We start from the raw sequence: 17,464 nt of genomic DNA on the forward strand, positions 1-17,464 counted from the left end.
ACAAGAGACCCACTTCAGACCTAGGGACACATACAGACTGGAAGTGAGGGGATGGAAAAAGATATTCCATGAAAATGGAAATCAAAAGAAAGCTGGAGTAGCTATACGCATATCAGATAAAATAGACTTTAAAATAAAGAATGTTACAAGAGACAAGGAAGGACACTACATAATGATCAAGGGATCAATCCAAGAAGAAGATATAACAATTATAAACATATATGCACCCAACATAGAAGCACCTCAATACATAAGGCAACTGCTAACAGCTATAAAAGAGGAAATCGACAGTAACACAATAATAGTGGGGGACTTTAACACCTCACTTACACCAATGGATAGATCATCTAAAATGAAAATAAATAAGGAAACAGAAGCTTTAAATGACACAATAGACCAGAGAGATTTAATTGATATTTATAGGACATTCCATCCATAAACCGCAGATTACACTTTCTTCTCAAGTGCGCACGGAACATTCTCCAGGATAGATCATATCTTGGGTCACAAATCAAGCCTCAGTAAATTTAAGAAAATTTAAATCATACCAAGCATCTTTTCTGACAACAACGCTATGAGAGTAGAAATGAATTACAGGGAAAAAAACGTAAAAAACAAACACATGGAGGCTAAACAATACGTTACTAAATAACCAAGACATCACAGAAGAAATCAAAGAGGAAATCAAAAAATACCTAGAGACAAATGACAATGAAAACCTGACGATCCAAAACCTATGGGATGCAGCAAAAGCAGTTCTAAGAGGGAAGTTTATAGCTATACAAGCCTACCTCAAGAAACAGAAAAATCTCAAGTAAACAATCTAACCTTACACCTAAAGGCACTAGAGAAAGAAGAACAAACAAAACCCAAAGTTAGCAGAAGGAAAGAAATCATAAAGACAAGAGCAGAAATAAATGAAATAGAAACAAAGAAAACAAGAGCAAAGATCAATAAAACTAAAAGCTGGTTCTCTGAGAAGATAAACAAAATTGATAAACCATTAGCCAGACTCATCAAGAAAAAGAGGGAGAGGACTCAAACCAATAAAATTAGAAATGAAAAAGGAAAAGTTACAACAGACACCACAGAAATACAAAGCATCCTAAGAGACTGCTACAAGCAACCCTATGCCAATAAAATGGACAACCTGGAAGAAATGGACAAATTCTTAGAAAGGTATAAACTTCCAAGACTGAACCAGGAAGAAATAGAAAATATGAACAGACCAATCACAAGCAATGAAATTGAAACTGTGATTAAAAATCTTCCAACAAACAAAAGTCCAGGACCAGATGGATTCACAGGTGAATTCTACCAAACATTTAGAGAAGAGCTAACACCCATCCTTCTCAAACTCTTCCAAAAAATTGCAGAGGAAGGAACACTCCCAAACTCATTCTATGAGGCCACCATCACCCTGATACCAAAACCAGACAAAGATACTACAGAAAAAGAAAATTACAGGCCAATATCACTGATGAATATAGATGCAAAAATCCTCAACAAAATACTAGCAAATAGAATTCAACAACACATTAAAAGGATCATACACCATGACCAAGTGGGATTTATCCCAGGGATGCAAGGATTCTTCAATATACGCAAATCAATCAATGTGATATACCATATTAACAAATTGAAGAATAAAAACCATATGATCATCTGAATAGATGAAGAAAAATCTTTTGACAAAATTCAACACCCATTTCTGATAAAAACTCTCCAGAAAGTGGGCATAGAGGGAACCTACCTCAACATAATAAAGACCATATACGACAAAGCCACAGCAAACATCATTCTCAATGGTGAAAAACTGAAAGCATTTCCTCTAAGATCAGGAACAAGACAAGGATGTCCACTCTCACCACTATTATTCAACATAGTCTTGGAAGTCCTAGCCACGGCAATCAGAGAAGAAAAAGAAATAAAAGGAATCCAAATTGGAAAAGAAGAAGTAAAACTGTCACTGTTTGCAGATGACATGATACTATACATAGAGAATCCTAAAGATGCCACCAGAAAACTACTAGAGCTAATCAATGAATTTGGTAAAGTTGCAGGATACAAAATTAATGCACAGAAATCTCTTGCATTCCTATACACTAATGATGAAAAATCTGAAAGAGAAATTAAGGAAACACTCCCATTTACCATTGCAACAAAAAGAATAAAATACCTAGGAATAAACCTATCTAGGGAGACAAAAGACCTGTATGCAGAAAACTATAAGACACTGATGAAAGAAATTAAAGATGACACCAACAGATGGAGAGATATACCATGTTCTTGGATTGGAAGAATCAATATTGTGAAAATGACTATACAACCCAAAGCAATCTACAGATTCAATGCAATCCCTATCAAATTACCAATGGCATTTTTTATGGAACTAGAACAAATAATCTTAAAATTTGTATGGAGACACAAAAGAACCCGAATAGCCAAAGCAGTCTTAAGGGAAAAAAACAGAGCTGGAGGAATCAGACTCCCTGACTTCAGACTATACCACAAAGCTACAGTAATCAAGACAATATGGTATTGGCACAAAAACAGAAACATAGATCAATGGAACAAGATAGAAAGCCCAGAGATTAACCCACGCACCTATGGTCAACTAATCTATGACAAAGGAGGCAAAGATATACAATGGAGAAAAGACAGTCTCTTCAATAAGTGATTCTGGGAAAACTGGACAGCTACATGTAAAAGAATGAAATTAGAACACTCCCTAACACCATACACAAAAATAAACTCAAAATGGATTCGAGACCTAAATGTAAGACCGGACACTAAAAAACTCTTAGAGGAAAACATAGGAAGAACACTCTTTGACATAAATCACAGCAAGATCTTTTTTGATCCACCTCCTAGAGTACTGGAAATAAAAACAAAAGTAAACAAATGGGACCTAATGAAACTTCAAACCTTTTGCACAGCAAAGGAAACCATCAACAAGACGAAAAGACAACCCTCAGAATGGGAGAAAATATTTGCAAATGAATCAAAGGACAAAGGATTAATCTCCAAAATATATAAACAGCTCATGCAGCTCAATATTAAAGAAACAAACAACCCCATCCAAAAATGGGCAGAAGACCTAAACAGACATTTCTCCAAAGAAGACATACAGATGGCCAAGAAGCACATGAAAAGCTGCTCAACATCGCTAATTATTAGAGAAATGCAAATCAAAACTACAATGAGGTATCACCTCACACCAGTTAGAATGGGCATCATCAGAAAATCTACAAACAACAAATGCTGGAGAGGGTGTGGAGAAAAGAGAACCCTCTTGCACTGTCAGTGGGAATGTAAATTGATACAGCCACTATGGAGAACAGTATGGAGGTTCTTTAAAAAACTAAAAATAGAATTACCATATGATCCAGGAATCCCACTATGGGGCATATATCCAGAGAAAACCATAATTCAAAAAGACACATGCACCCCAATGTTCATTGCAGCACTATTTACAATAGCCAGGTCATGGAAGCAACCTAAATGCCCATCGACAGACGAATGGATAAAGAAGTTGTGGTACATATATACAATGGAATATTACTCAGCCATAAAAAGGAATGAAATTGAGTCATTTGTTGAGATGTGGATGGATCTAGAGACTGTCATACAGAGTGAAGTAAGTCAGAAAGAGAAAAACAAATACCGTATATTAACGCATGTATGTGGAACTTAGAAAAATGGTACAGATGAACCGGTTTGCAGGGCAGAAGTTGAGACACAGATGTAGAGAACAAACGTATGGACACCAAGGGGGGAAAACCGCGGTGGGGTGGGGATGGTGGTGTGCTGAATTGGGCGACTGGGATTGACATGTATACACTGATGTGTATAAAATTGAAGACTAATAAGAACCTGCTGTATAAAAAATAATAATAATAAAATAAATAAATAAAGTAGACCAAAAACCAATTTCTTTCCCTTGAAAATCCAGAACTTTTCAAAAGGAAATAAATAAAAATAAATAAAAATCTCTGGTTCTAACTCTTCGGTGTAATTACATGGAGGCTCATACTTCCTGGAAGTGGGGAGACCATGTGATCACTTTGAAAATAGGATTACAAGCTCCTGAAGTGGTACAAAACTTTACAATTGACTGGGCTCTATTAAGGTTATTATTATTATTTTTTAAATAAATTTATGTATTTATTTATTTTTGGCTGCATTGGGTCTTCATTGTTGTGTGTGGGCTTCTCACTGCGGTGGCTTCTTTTGTTGCAGAGCACGGGCTCTAGGCACGCAGGCTTCAGTAGTTGTGGCTTGCGGGCTCAGCAGTTATGGCTCGCGGGCTCTAGAGCACAGGCTCGGTAGTTGTAGCGCACGGGCTTAGTTGCTCCACGGCATGTGGGTTCTTCCCGGACCAGGGCTCGAACCCGTGTCCCCTGAATTGGCAGGTGGATTCTCAACCACTGTGCCACCAGGGAAGCCCTAAGGTTACTTTTTAAACTCTTTTTTTCTTTGCAGCTAAAGAATTGCCAAATATGGGAAATGCTCAAATGTAAGAATAAAATTGGAATTAGCTCAGTAAATCTCGTAAACCCATTGCGTGAGGGCCAGCGGGCTACGCCCCTGAGGTTTGGACGTCTAACCTCCATCAGGGATAGTGGCTTGAGCTTCTCTGATGCTAAGTCTAGGAGCCTGTGGGGAGTGGGGCGGGAGCCTTTCTTTGCCAAACTTGCCTTTGTCTGGGACCCAGCACAGTAATTGAGGTGGATGATGAGGTCAGCTTTTCTCTCCGGCCTGAGGATGGGCGGGTAGCTGGAGTTGACGAAGAATGCAGTGTCCAGCAGGCACAAGTGTTTCACGGACCCTGTCAGCTGGTTTGGGAAGCCATCCAGCACCGTGTCTGAAAGTCAAGGCTTGTGGTTATCCTTACTCCTTGGCGCCCTGATCTCAGCAGATGGTCAGAGGCACCTGGTGGGGATGGGATGCTCTGCCCGGAGCTCATCCACTTCAGCCTGGCCTCCAGCCCGCCCCTTGGTCAGGGTGCCCGGTGAGTCCCAGTGTACCCCTGGGTAGGCTGAAGAAGAACTGCGTTACCTGGGGGGTTTAGCAAGTCTTTTATGGAACATGCACAGAAAGCCCACTAACGCTCAGCCACAGAATTTGTGGTGTAGCAGGGGCTTAAGACTATCCTATAAATTAGTGCAAACCGTGGGCCCAGAGCCAGCTGCCTTTTCTGCCCCAGAGAGTGAGGACAAAGATTATTAGCCCAGGCTCAAGCAGCCGTTGCAGGCTGTGGCCAAGTAAAATACCAAAGATGGTGGAAAGTCAAATTTAGAGCCTCAGCAGGGTGGGGACGAAGTCCTGAGTTGAAGCTGCAAGACCACAGTTTAAGAGCCAGCTCTGCCACTCACCATTTGGAGGAGCTTGGGCTGGGCCATCCCTGCCCAACTCCGGGGGCAGCACTTACATTAAAAGGTGTCCCCAGGGGCTTCCCTGGTGGTGCAGTGGTTAAGAATCCGCCTGCCAATGCAGGGGACATGGGTTCGAGCTCTGGTCCGGGAAGATCCCACATGCCGCGGAGCAACTAAGCCTTTGCCCCACAACTACTGAGCCCACACGCCATAACTGCTGAAGCCCGCATGCCTAGAGCCTGTGCTCTGCCACAAGAGAAGCGACCGCAACGAGAGGCCCACGCACTGCAACGAAGAGTAGCCCCCACTTGCCGCAACTAGAGAAAACCCGCGCACAGCAACGAAGACCCAACGCAGCCAAAAATAAATAAAATAAAATAAATACATTTTTAAAAAATGTATTTATTTATTTATTTTGGCCTGTGTTGGGTCTTCACTTTCTATGCGAGGGCTTCCTCTAGTCGCGGCGAGCAGGGGCCACCCCTCATCGCGGTGCGTGGGCCCCTCACCGTCGTTGCCCCTCTTGTGGCAGAGCACAAGCTCCAGACGTGCAGGCTCAGCAGCTGTGGCTCACGGGCCCAGCTGCTCCGCGGCATGTGGGATCTTCCCAGACCAGGGCTCGAACCCGTGTCCCCTGCATTGGCAGGCAGACTCTCAACCACTGCGCCACCAGGGAAGCCCCATTTTTTTTTTAATGAAGAATAAAAAAAAAAAAAGGTGTCCCCAGAACACAACTGTAGAAAGTCAGGGCCCACATTTCCCCAACTGTAAAATGGGGCCAACTTCTACCTGCTGGGATTGTTATACAGATGCTGTATAGAGTCATTGTACAGATTCAATTAATTAAATACACCACCACTCCACCCGCTGTTCAAGGCTTCACCAGATGTAGAATACACTGTGGGGAGAGTCTGCCACTTGGCCCAATGAACATGGGCAGAGGAGTTTTCTCATCCTTTCTCCCTCCACATCCACTTCCCCTTCCTCTAAACAGAGGTAGGCCTCAAGGGGCAGCAGGTAGGGTTACCTTTCCATGTGGAGAACTGGCCATTCTGGTGGTAGTCGGTGTGCAGCTGCAGCCCCAGCAGGAAGTTGTGGAACTCAGACACAAAGCCCCGGTAGGTGAGGATGTTGCGGAAAGTCTTGGACAGCCACGACCCTGGCTTCACCACGGTGGTATCCAGGATGTTGGCATCACATTTGGGGATTTCAGGTAGGAGTGGCTCGTCTTCTGCAGGGGAGGTGGGGCATGGAGGACAGGTCACAGAGCTGGAGTCCCCAGATGGCCCAGGTGAAGCACCGCATGGTTGCCCTGTACCCAGGGGTCAGCCTGTAAGTGCAGTGCACACCTTCCTTGTCTAGTTCTCGGAGCCAGGAGGACCCAGGGGAGAGACATAGAACAGGGGCAGGGTAGAGGAGAAGGAGTGGGGTGACAGGCAAGGAGGGGTTCCAGAGAAAACAGAGAGTCCACAAGGGTGACCTTTAACTGCATTCATAGATCCCCACCCTCTGCAGCTCTCCTGGGCGCCGTGCAGCTCTTCCAAGCCTACGACACGGTGCATCCACTCCCCCCGGCCAGGCCAGAGCTGGCAAAGGTGTGTCCAACTACAATCACCCTCCTTTCCAGGCAGGGAAGACCCCCTAGTTGCCTTCCTGTTTCTGTGGGCCATAGGGATGATGTTGAAACACGTGGCAGGTCGACCGGTCCTCAGTTACTGATCCACCTTCCCCACCCCCCTATCTCCCAGCCAGGAGGGGAAGCCGGTGGGTCACCCACCGATATCATGCACTCTCTCCCTTGTCCACCTGTGGAAAAACTCCTCCGAGGTGTGGGACAAATTCCAGGCATCGAGCAGGTTCAGGGAGAAGATGCTGCTCCACAAACCTAGGGAGCAGGACCAGTGGTGAGTGGCTCTGCCCAAGAGCCTCCAGGCCCACCCAAACACTGATTGATTCTGCCTTGGACTTGATGCCCCCTCCAAGTCGAGCTGCTCAGGGAGTGGGACAGGTTTTCATTTCCCTCTCCCCACGGTGCAGCTCGACATAAGTGACTCAGCTCTTCTCCGCCTTCCTCTTGGAACTGGGAGAGGGTATGAAGGCATATAAGGCACAGCCCCAGGAGAGACTTAATGCTGACAAGTGCAGGCTTCAAGTTCAAGTCCAGAAATCACCCCTTGCATCAGTTAATACACTAGTTTAGGACAGTGCCTGGCACATGGTGAGCACTTGATAAATGTAACACCATCTCTTATTATGATTTAAAAAATGCAACACAGTAATAATAATACTCATGTGAAATCTTTCACATACATTGACCCATTTGAATCCTCCATAAGGTTGGTTTTACTCTTAAGCCCAATTTACAGATGAGAACACTGAAGCTCAGGAAGGTTAGGTAATTTGGCCTACTTTGCACAGCTAATAAATGAGGAGCCAGAGTTCAAGTCCGAGTGTCTCACCTATAGATCTCTGAGCCACATGCTCAACAGCATACGTGTTCAGAGGAAGGAGAGGCTGCTGGGGGCTGTGGGCTTCGGGGCTGACTTCCCAGAAGAAATAGGGCTTAAGTGGGACTTTCTGGGATGGGTTGGATTTGGGATAGATGGACGGGAGGGGGAGGCAGACAACTGGTTTAAATAAGGGCATAACTGTTTTTGAGGCTGTAAAGATGGGTCCGTTTTTTGCGGTTGCCCTTTGACAGATGTACTTCGGGCTCTGAAGGGGAAAACTCTACGAGTGGACATCACAGTCAGGCCCCTGCACTCAGTGGGCCTGGCTTCTGGAGGACCAGGGAACATAGTGTTGGGAGCTGGGCCAGGCTTCCCCAGAGACTCTGTCTTCACCCTGAGGTCCCCTCTGGCCCCTTGGATCCCAGGGGCTGGTTCAACCCCCGGAGACAGGCATGTTGCTTCCTGGAACCAGGGGGAAGGGGGTAGAAGTTCCAGAAGCTTCCATCTCAGCCTGCAACTCCCAGTCTGGTTCTGAATGGACACCAGGGAGACGACTGGAGACCAGGACATTGGGAGGGTCCCCTTTGTTCCCCAGTGACCCAGGAGCCCCTGTCAGGTCCTTCTGGGCCCACAGGGTCACAGGGAGATCAGGGCAGTCTGGGAGGCTGGGAGGCGCAGGAGCCTCTCCTGGAATGAGGGTACGCTGACAAATGCCAGGAGGGTCACATGCCCAAGGGATAACCCAAACCAGCGCCAGCACCTGGCACATGATCCTGGGGGAACAGACCGTGTCTCCTCGTCATTCCTCTAATCAAACGCGGAGCCTGTTCCGCATGGGGCGGGGCTCCCAGGGGCCTCCCCCAACCAGGAATCACCTAGCATGTAGCATATCCGCGACTCTGGGATCCTCCTCATCAGCCGCCCCATGAAGAACTCGGAGCCGAAGAGCTCGGTGGGAATGAAGCCTCCATACTTCGGCAGGCCCACCTCGTAGGGGGAGAACTCGAACCACTCTGCACACGAAGCAGCAGGGCAGGGTATCAGTCTCAGGCCGGGACGGCCCCGCCCACCCTTCTCCCTGCTGGCGCTGTCTCCCCGGCCGCGAGGAGCCTGGGATGGGGAGGCCGCAGTTCCCCCGCAGGGCACTGGGGGGCGCCCGTGACCGGCTTCTGCTGGCCCGGCAAGACAGTTTTGCAAGCTGCACAGGCTCGTTTGCGCCTCATAAACCCGGACCAAAACCAGACCCCAAAGCAGGGCAGGTCTCTAGAGTCCTTCCATCCTGGCAGCTTAAGAAATGTCTAGGACTCTTTCCCTTCACGAGCTTTATTTCCTCTGTCCCATCAAGTCTCTGCTCAGGGGAGCCACAGGACCCCTGCTGCCCACCGGCTACACACATCTGGGCAGAAGGGGGTAGCCAAGTGGATTTCTTCGGCTGTCAGCACACTCTTGCTGGCAAAGGTATGGTGGCGGGATTCGTGCGCTGGGGTACTGAGTGCCCTTGCCTGCTGAGAAGGGACCCACCCCGCCCTGGGTAAATTTCTAGCCACCAGTGTTACCTCTGAAATCCTGGTTGCTTACATCATCCTTGACATTGATGGTGAGGTAGATGGGCAGGGGGTTCTGGCCCTGGCACAAAGCAGCACTCTGATCTGACAGTTTGCATTCATTTCTCTGTGTGGAAAAATAATGGTTAAGGAGAAGCAGCAGACAAGCAGCCAGGAAGCGGTGCAGAATAAGAGGACAGTCTGGACCTCTGGCAGCCCACCAGGCTCCTGAGCCCACCAGGCTGCTCTGGAGGTCTCACCTGACACCAGGCAAAGCTGCTCTTAAAATGTACCCAGAAAATGTTCACTCATCCTTGGGCCGTTCATCACCCCAGACACATGGACAGGGTGGGGACTGGATCTGCAGTTTAGGGCTGTCCTTCAGAGTCCTGGGGTTCTCCTCGAGTCCCAGGGACCAGAGAACGAAAAGGCGGGGGTGGAGGAGGCCACTACTGCCCCCTCTTCATCCTCATCATCTTCCCCCCTAATCAAACCAGAGCAGCTCCATTTTAAAAAAATCTGCTTTGCATGTTGGGCTCTCTCATAAATTCATTTGGGAGGAAAAAAAAAGATTCTTCTTTTTTAACAAAAGATTTGGAAACTTGGCACCAGATGGCAGTCAAATTCCCTCTAAGTCCCCAGAGCACTAAGTGGTGTAATCAAAGTGGGAGTCCTGCAGATCAGCCTGGACCACAGGCCACCTCCCAAAGTGAATCAGACAGTGTAGACAAGGCCAGTGGAGGTTTCAGAGGACCAGGCTCTGACCCTAGGCCAAGCAGCTGCCTGGTGGGTGACATCCATGAGTGCCCGAGCGTGTAAAGGCCACAGAACCTGTGTGGGATGGTAAACACGTGTGGGTCAAACAACTCTTAGGCCTCCCTTGAAAGGCCAACAGGATGCCTGTCAGAACTGGGCCCAGAGATATGGGCACCACAGCAATGACCGTCATGGAAGGAGAGGAAGTTGCAGACTCAGGGAAGAGCCCAATCCACACTCATTGTCAAGGGGGCCTGAGGCAAAGGAGCTCCTGCCTTGGCCAGAGTGGAAGAGCAGAGGCGTCCTTCCATCAATCCTAGACTTGCTTTCCCAGGAACCTAGGCTCCTTCCCACACCAAACCCTGGGCAATGCTCAGACTCTAATGTTAAAAAAAGCTTTCCTCCTCACCACATGGAGCACTAACTACTGTTAGAAATATTAACTGTTGACGAAATAGTTGACGAAATTCCCATTTAAGGAATAGCACAGAGCAGAGCCAGAATTCAAACCCTGTCCTGCCTGAATCCAAAAGCCAACACCCTCAGCCTCTCCCTGCCCTGCTCCATCATGTGGACAGAGTAGACAGTGGGTTATCAGAAGGGGCAGGGATCCATCAAAGGCTGTGCGTGCCCGCGTTTGAATCCCCACTGTCTAGCACAGTTCCTGGCATGCAGGAGTTACTTAATTTTGTTGAAAGAATGAATGAGGGAATGAATGAATGTTGAAGATGAGGTTTGGTCCATCCTTGGTTGCTCAAATTGTCTGTGTTTTCTGGAAGAGGAGATCTACTAGAAAATAATTTGCTGTCCCTCTTCCTTCTGGTAAGTTCTGATTTGAATTCAGAACTCTTAGGACACCTTTGGGAGTGGGGCAGATAGCCATAGGCCTGGATAGAAATTAGATGGGAAGCCCTGCTTTGGGGTCAAGCAACAGCCAAAGTTGGTTCCTCCCTGGGGCGTGGGCAGTCGGAAGGGTCCGGGTGTTATCTGAGCTCACCCTGATGTCCGGGATGGCAGCATCCCATGGGGATCCCACTGCCCTACCACGGCCCACATGGCTCTCACAGCAGCTGGGTCCCAACACAGGCTGCCTCTCTTCTTGGGCAGACGCTGCTCAGATCATTGGATATCAGAGCTGGAAGGAACCTCACTGGGCTCATCCTCCGTGTGGTGGCCATGAGAAGGGGCCCAGCCGACCTCCAACTACAGGAGTGTAATTGGCTGACAGCCCAGCTACCATGCTCCGAAATCCATGGCTGAGTTTGTTCTAAGGCCACACTTCCCGCTGGGCTGGTCCCAGCCCATGACTGAGCGTGGCAGGGATCCTGAGGCTGGCCCACTGTGGTGGAGGGGAGGGGGCGGTGCCAGACTCCTCTGATGGCCAACTTGGCTGGGGGACTCTCCAAGGGTCACTGTGCTGACCTTTCAGACCGCACAGTGGGCTAGGATGCTTCCACCCGGCCTTTCCTTCCCTCTCTCCTCCACTTGGGGTCAGGCTTACATCACAGTCTGATGGCTCCCTCCCCATTTTCTCTCACAGGTTCTCAGAGGGCCCGCTGCCTCTCCGAAAGGTTGCACCTAAGCCACCCCTGATGTGAGGGTCTCAGTCATAATCTAAAGGGACTCGGGAAGACAATCCCACCATCTGCCTGCATCATGCGTTCTGATGCCTCATGCTTCTTACGGCCCAAGGGTGCATCTGCAGGTCTAACCTAACTCCCTCCTGCTGTGATGTACCTCCCGAGGCCCCAGTGAAGGCAGAGGGCTGGGCATCAGCCCTGGGCGGCTTGGGCCCCAGGGGAAGCTGAGCACCTACCTCGTCCGCCAGACAGGCCTCGACCAGCAGGCCCCAGAAGTCTGTGAAGGTGACTTTGTAGCCTTCCTGCCTGCGCTGCTGCAGCTCCTCCTGGAATCTGAGGAGCTGATCTGGGAACAGAGCGGGCATCTTGTCCTTGACTACGTGCCTCCGCGCCTCGTGGATGGCAAGCTCCAGGTTTTTGGAGGACCAGTCAGGGTCACGGTACAAGGTAGCCATGGTCCTGGAGAGAGACAGGCGTGGCTGAGAGAGCTGAGCCAGCCCTGGTCTGATCGACCCTGGACCTTGGCAGGAAAGGAGGTGGGCAGGTCATGGGAAACCCTCACCCGCCAGGAGAGGAGCCTGGAGCAAATGGGGTGAGGCCTGGTCGGGGAGGGGAGAACATTCTTACTCAAAGTCACAATTGCTGCCGTTTCTTGACTGCCTGCCGTGTGCCAGGTGGAGTACATTGCTTAACAGTGAAGATTCTGGACCCAGATCTTCCTGGGTTCAAAACCAGACTCTGCCACTCATCAGCCATGTGATCTGGGCAAGGTACCTAACTGCTCCTCACCTCAGTTTTCCCATCTGTGGAATGGGGAGAAGGATGATAACTGTACCTACCTCACAGCGTTATTGTGAAGATGGCGTGAGTCAATGTAAAAGGATTAGGACAGTACCCGGCCCGAAGTAAGTGCTGGGGCCAGCACTTGACCCCAGGCTTTGCTGATTCCAAATCCTGGACTCTTCCCACTCTGCCACATTAATTCCCATAATTGTGATGCCAGCTAAAGACTTACTTCCCCTTCTTCTTCTTAACTTCTATGTGGGCAGTGGGGAGGAGTAAAACAAAGATAGAGATCCCCCTAGCCCTGGGTCTTTGCCTCTGTCTGCCTCTGCTTGGTCTGGACCCGGCTTTTCTCAGTCTAGGTCAGGACAGCACCCAGGAATCCCCCTCCCCACAGTGGACCCAGTCTACAGCTGCACAGCTGTCTGAGCAGCGGCCTCTTCCTTCAGGAGATTTCTTCAACAAAAAGTACCCTGCTCTGCATAAGGTTCACGCTGTTACTTTCATACCTTTAAAAAGCTTTAAAAAAACATTACAAATGATTGATTTTGATTTTACAAAACTCCTTCCCAGTGCTTCCCCAGGCCAGGAGACACCCTACCCACACCCTAGCTGGGTCTGAGTTCCTCCCAGTTTCCTGCCTGGCCCAGAGGTAGGCCAGGAGGATGCAGGTGCCCCTCTACCCTGATGCAAGCAGGTTTATCTCCTTAACCTACTTCCCATGGGCAGCGGTTTATCGGTGAGATTAAGAATGTGGGCCCCTCCCCCACCCCCCCACCCCCCAAAAAAAGAATGTGGGCCCTGGACTCAGACAGCCTGGGTTGAAATCCCAGCTCTACCGCTCATTAGCTGAGTGACCCTGGGCAAATTCCTTTCTTTCTCCAGCTGTAAAATGAGCATAATGACAGCATCTTCCTCATAGTCTTCTTGTGAAGAAGAAATGAGATAGTCCATTGGAAGCAGTCACCCCAGTGCTTGGTGCAGAGGCAATGCCGGTAATTGTCAGCTATCCTTCTGTCCCACCTGGGCTGAAGCCTCGGGGCCTCTGGTGCACCAGGAACCCTTGGTTTTCCTCACATCCACCCCCTCAAATGAAAGTTACCCAGAGCCCCTCCAGGATGAGGGACACAGTTTGGGACGTTGAGGGCTCTGAGGCCCACTAGTTACACACAGAATAAGATGCAGCCCTGGCTGAGAGGATGTGGGTGGTCACAAGGCCTGGGTCACCCTAGACCAGGGCTGCATTATGACTTTGGTGGGCCCCTTCCACCATAAAAATATTAAAAATGATCTTCTATGACTGTTGTATAAAGACAAATATAGTGATCTATTACTATATATTAAAACATTCTCTTCAACCTAGAAGGTTTTTTTTAAAGAACTTAAAAGAAATTACAACATCTTTGTGGGCCGCCACCGGCATCGTGAATCCCAGGCGCCGTGGCTCCTGTGGAGAAGCCGGCCTCGCGCTGGCCTCACCTGTCGGGGGAGCTGAGGGCTCACTCTCCCTGCTCACCAGCCAAGAGTGAGGACGGGGAGCCCGAGGATGCCTGCAGGGCAGAGGGAGCACGCAGGGATGGGGGTGGGCTGGAACGTGGCAGCCAGAGCAGCGGGCCAGCTGCACCCACCCCAGGAGACTTGGCACAGTCTGAGAGAGGGCAGCTGCTGGGGAGATGCGCCAGTGGCACCAGTGGTTCACTCATAACTGGCTGCCACGCTCCTGGGACCCTGCCATAGTAATGGAGTAATGACCAACACGTGTCCCTGGTGTACCCAGTACTGGAAGAGCATCTCACGACAACCCCATGAGGTCAGGGCTATTACGATCCCCACTTGACAGATACAGAAAATGAGACTCAGAGAAGTTCAGCTGCATTCCCAAGGTCACACAGCTGTGAGGGGTAGAGCTGCCCAGGTGTCATGAGTCACTCTAACTTGGGGCGGATGAGCTTTACCAGAGACCCCACCCCCACCCACCGGCCAGTCTGTTGGCTGCTTGCTCTGGGCTTCACCAGACAGTGGCCCCCGGCTCCTTACCAGGTGGCCCCCGACAGGCCAGTGATGTAGCTGGCACAGTTCAGGATGTTCAGCTTCTGCAGCCCCAGCAGGTGGCCATACATGGCAGTCATGGATCTTATTCCACCCCCAGTGGCCATGATGGCTATCAGTGGGACCTGGGGGCACATGGAGGCAGACTGTTGGGGCAATGCTGGGTAGGGGAAGACTTGGAGTGACAGGCGCTTAGAAGGAACAGTGGAAGAGGAAGCGCTGGCTACAGAGAGCAGAGAGTGGGGACTGAGTGACCTGAAAACTGCCTTTCACAGAGTGTCAAGCCGCCTGGTAGGTCTAGAACTGGACCTTAGTTCCAAACCCAATGGTCGGTGTCGGGCTTGGTAAATTAGAAAGCCGTGGCTGGAAGAGTTCTTGGCACTATTAATCGAGCTCTCAGTTAACAGATGATGAACTGGGGCCAGAGGGCTGGGTGGCTCGCTCAAGAACCCAGCTAAGTGTGTGATTCCCTAATGGCTGCAAATCAACACCTGCTGTAGAGGGATTTGATGTCAGGGCACATGATATGTGGTCCCTAGAGACCATATGTGTAAAAGCAGGAGTAAATGGATTTTTGATGTGGGAAGCACAGTTGTCCCCTCTGGGTTTACTTAGGTTTAAGGTGTCCTCAGTGTGTTTCCCTATAGACGGGAGAGCGACGCGTGGAGTCTTTGCCAAGACTCACTCTGTTTTCATCTGAGTGGGGACTGTAAGACCTACTGTCGGCCGAAGCCCCCATCACAGCCCTCCTCAGGGACGAGGTCTCTGTCTACACCTGTGGTCGGCCTCTGAAGCGCGGGCTCTCCGAGGACTGACCTGCTGCTCAGGGGAGTGTGAGCCTCAGCCCCTAGCAGGGAGGTGACAGAGGGCTCTGGCAAAGGTACCATCATCTACGCTGTGCGCAGAAGCTGGCCCTGCGTGAGGAAGCTGCTTCTCTCCAGCCCCCCAGTGCTGTTCATTCTGGGGTGGGTGTGTGTGTGTGTGTGTCCGTGTGTGTGCACGCGCGTGCGCATATATTTGGGGGAAGGGAGAATTGAAGAATGAAAGGCCCTGGGCCTTTTGGGTGGAGGTGTGCAGAATGTGGGAGGTGGTGGAGCTTCCAGTGTTTTCGTGGCTGGGGAAAGGATGCCACATTGTCCCGTGTAGGTAAGACATGATTCATCATCTCAGGATCTGTTAGTGCACGGGGAGCAGCAGCTGGGGCTCCTTCCTTTCTCTCTACTCTGCCCTTCCTGCCCCTTGCGAACGCACAACTGAATCACATCCAGCACAGCCCTCACCTGGGCACCTGGAACCTCAGCAGTAAGGGCCACCAGGAAAGGCAGTGCTGAGGCTGCCCTGGGCCAAGGGAGGGACTGCAGGGGGCAGCTGGCAGGCACAGTGTTAGAAGGACAAGCCTGGCTCTGAGCGGACCTCTGCTCACCCACCTCGTCTGCCTGCAGGTCCTCCTCCAGCTGCAACACCTCCTTCAGCGCCTCAGCCACCACCACCCTCCGCTTCTGCAGGAACTCCAGCTCTGCCTGGCACAGGCTGAAGCCCAGCCGCACGTCCAGTGCCTGGGAGCTGTGGGGACAGAGGACCTTGGCTGAGCGGGTCTGTAGATGCCACCTCCATGGAGAAGACATGGCTTTAGGGTCAGTTGGACCTAGGCTCGAAGGCTGGTTCTGCCAGGAATCACCTTTGTGACCTTGGGCCCCTGCTTTCTCATCTGTAAAATGGGGCTAATCGTGCTTAACTCCTGGCACTGTCTTCAGCACTTAATGAGATAACAAATGTAAAGCCCCAAAGCCTTAGCTGGTGCACTGTAAGCAGGTACTTAACACAATTAGGGACGCACTGAACCCTCTGCCTCCTCAACGAGATCTGGAAAGTCTTGAAAGGCTTCCCCCAGGCACCTTCTAGAGCCCAAGGCCAGACATGGGTGACAAGAGGCCCTGAGATCCTTTTGGCCAGTCCCTCTGAATAAGGCTCTACAGTAGGGCTCTTCTGAGCTGGATAAACAAGGTCCTGTTCTCATGGAGCTCATATTCCTTGGTGAGCTTTTCCTGCTCCCAGAGTAAAAATCACCCTGTGTGACAAAAACCCTTCACATCCCTGATCTCACCCTGTCACCCCCACAGGTCTGCAAGGTGGGTGGGGCAGGAAGAGCATGCCCAACACTTGCTCTCTTTTTATCACATCCCTGATGTGAGCAAGTCCAGGCTTCTGGCCTGGCATCAAAGCCCCGACCTGATCTGTCCAGCCTTACCTCCTGCTACTTCCTGGAAGGGTCCATCAGCTCTCAGAGCCCAGGAGTAGTCTGGGTTCTGAGCCTCCTCCCTCTGCCCACCAACATCCCTTGCATCCTCCAAGGCCCTGCTCCCCAGTGACTCCAGGAGAATGGACCTTGACAATTTCCAGCCTGAGTCTTAGTGACCCGAGTAACTATAAAGGTCACATCTTCTTGAAGGCAGAGCCTGGGAGCTCTCCCGTTATGTTTCCTTCATGTCTGGTATAGGCCTGAAGACACAGCTGTGAGGAAATCTTCCCTTGGCCTCAAAAGGAATGAATAATAAAACAGCAATAATAATAACATTTGTTGATATTTTCTGAGTTTCCCACTTCGCAGATCACTGATTTCTTCACATGTGTTATCTCACTGGATCCTCAAAGCAACCCAGTGATAGACAGTACTCTTGGTATTGCTCTAATTTACAGATGAGAAAAACTGAGATTTAGAGAGGCTTAATAACTTGACCAAGGACAAACAGCTATCAAATTGTAAATGGAAACTACAGTCACTTGATCTTCAACAAGGGTGCCAAGACAATGCAAAGGGGGAAAGAACAGTCTTTTCACCAAAAGATGCTGTGACAACTGGATATCCACATGCAAAAGAATGAAGTTGGACCCCTATTTCACACTGTATATACAAATTAACTCAA

At 49.7% G+C, this 17,464-nt stretch overlaps 1 protein-coding gene across 3 annotated transcripts in view; it reads right to left on the reverse strand.

Annotated features, from left to right (window-relative positions):
• The window catches only part of PLA2G4E (phospholipase A2 group IVE), a 70,462-nt gene that overhangs the window by 13,809 nt on the left and 39,189 nt on the right, over positions 1–17,464 (reverse strand). For all 3 annotated transcript variants that reach the window (XM_082388744.1, XM_082388745.1, XM_082388746.1), the window contains 8 exons: positions 15,968–16,103; positions 14,529–14,665; positions 11,945–12,167; positions 9,385–9,499; positions 8,704–8,841; positions 7,156–7,263; positions 6,406–6,609; positions 4,701–4,867 (listed from right to left, as the gene is read on the reverse strand). In XM_082388744.1, coding sequence (XP_082244870.1) covers positions 4,701–4,867; positions 6,406–6,609; positions 7,156–7,263; positions 8,704–8,841; positions 9,385–9,499; positions 11,945–12,167; positions 14,529–14,665; positions 15,968–16,103 — 1,228 coding nt within the window. The remainder of the gene's footprint in view (positions 1–4,700; positions 4,868–6,405; positions 6,610–7,155; positions 7,264–8,703; positions 8,842–9,384; positions 9,500–11,944; positions 12,168–14,528; positions 14,666–15,967; positions 16,104–17,464) is intronic.

This window comes from Balaenoptera borealis, assembly GCF_965194805.1.
Source record: "Balaenoptera borealis genome assembly, chromosome: 3".
In the NCBI taxonomy this organism is placed as follows: Eukaryota; Metazoa; Chordata; class Mammalia; order Artiodactyla; family Balaenopteridae; genus Balaenoptera; species Balaenoptera borealis.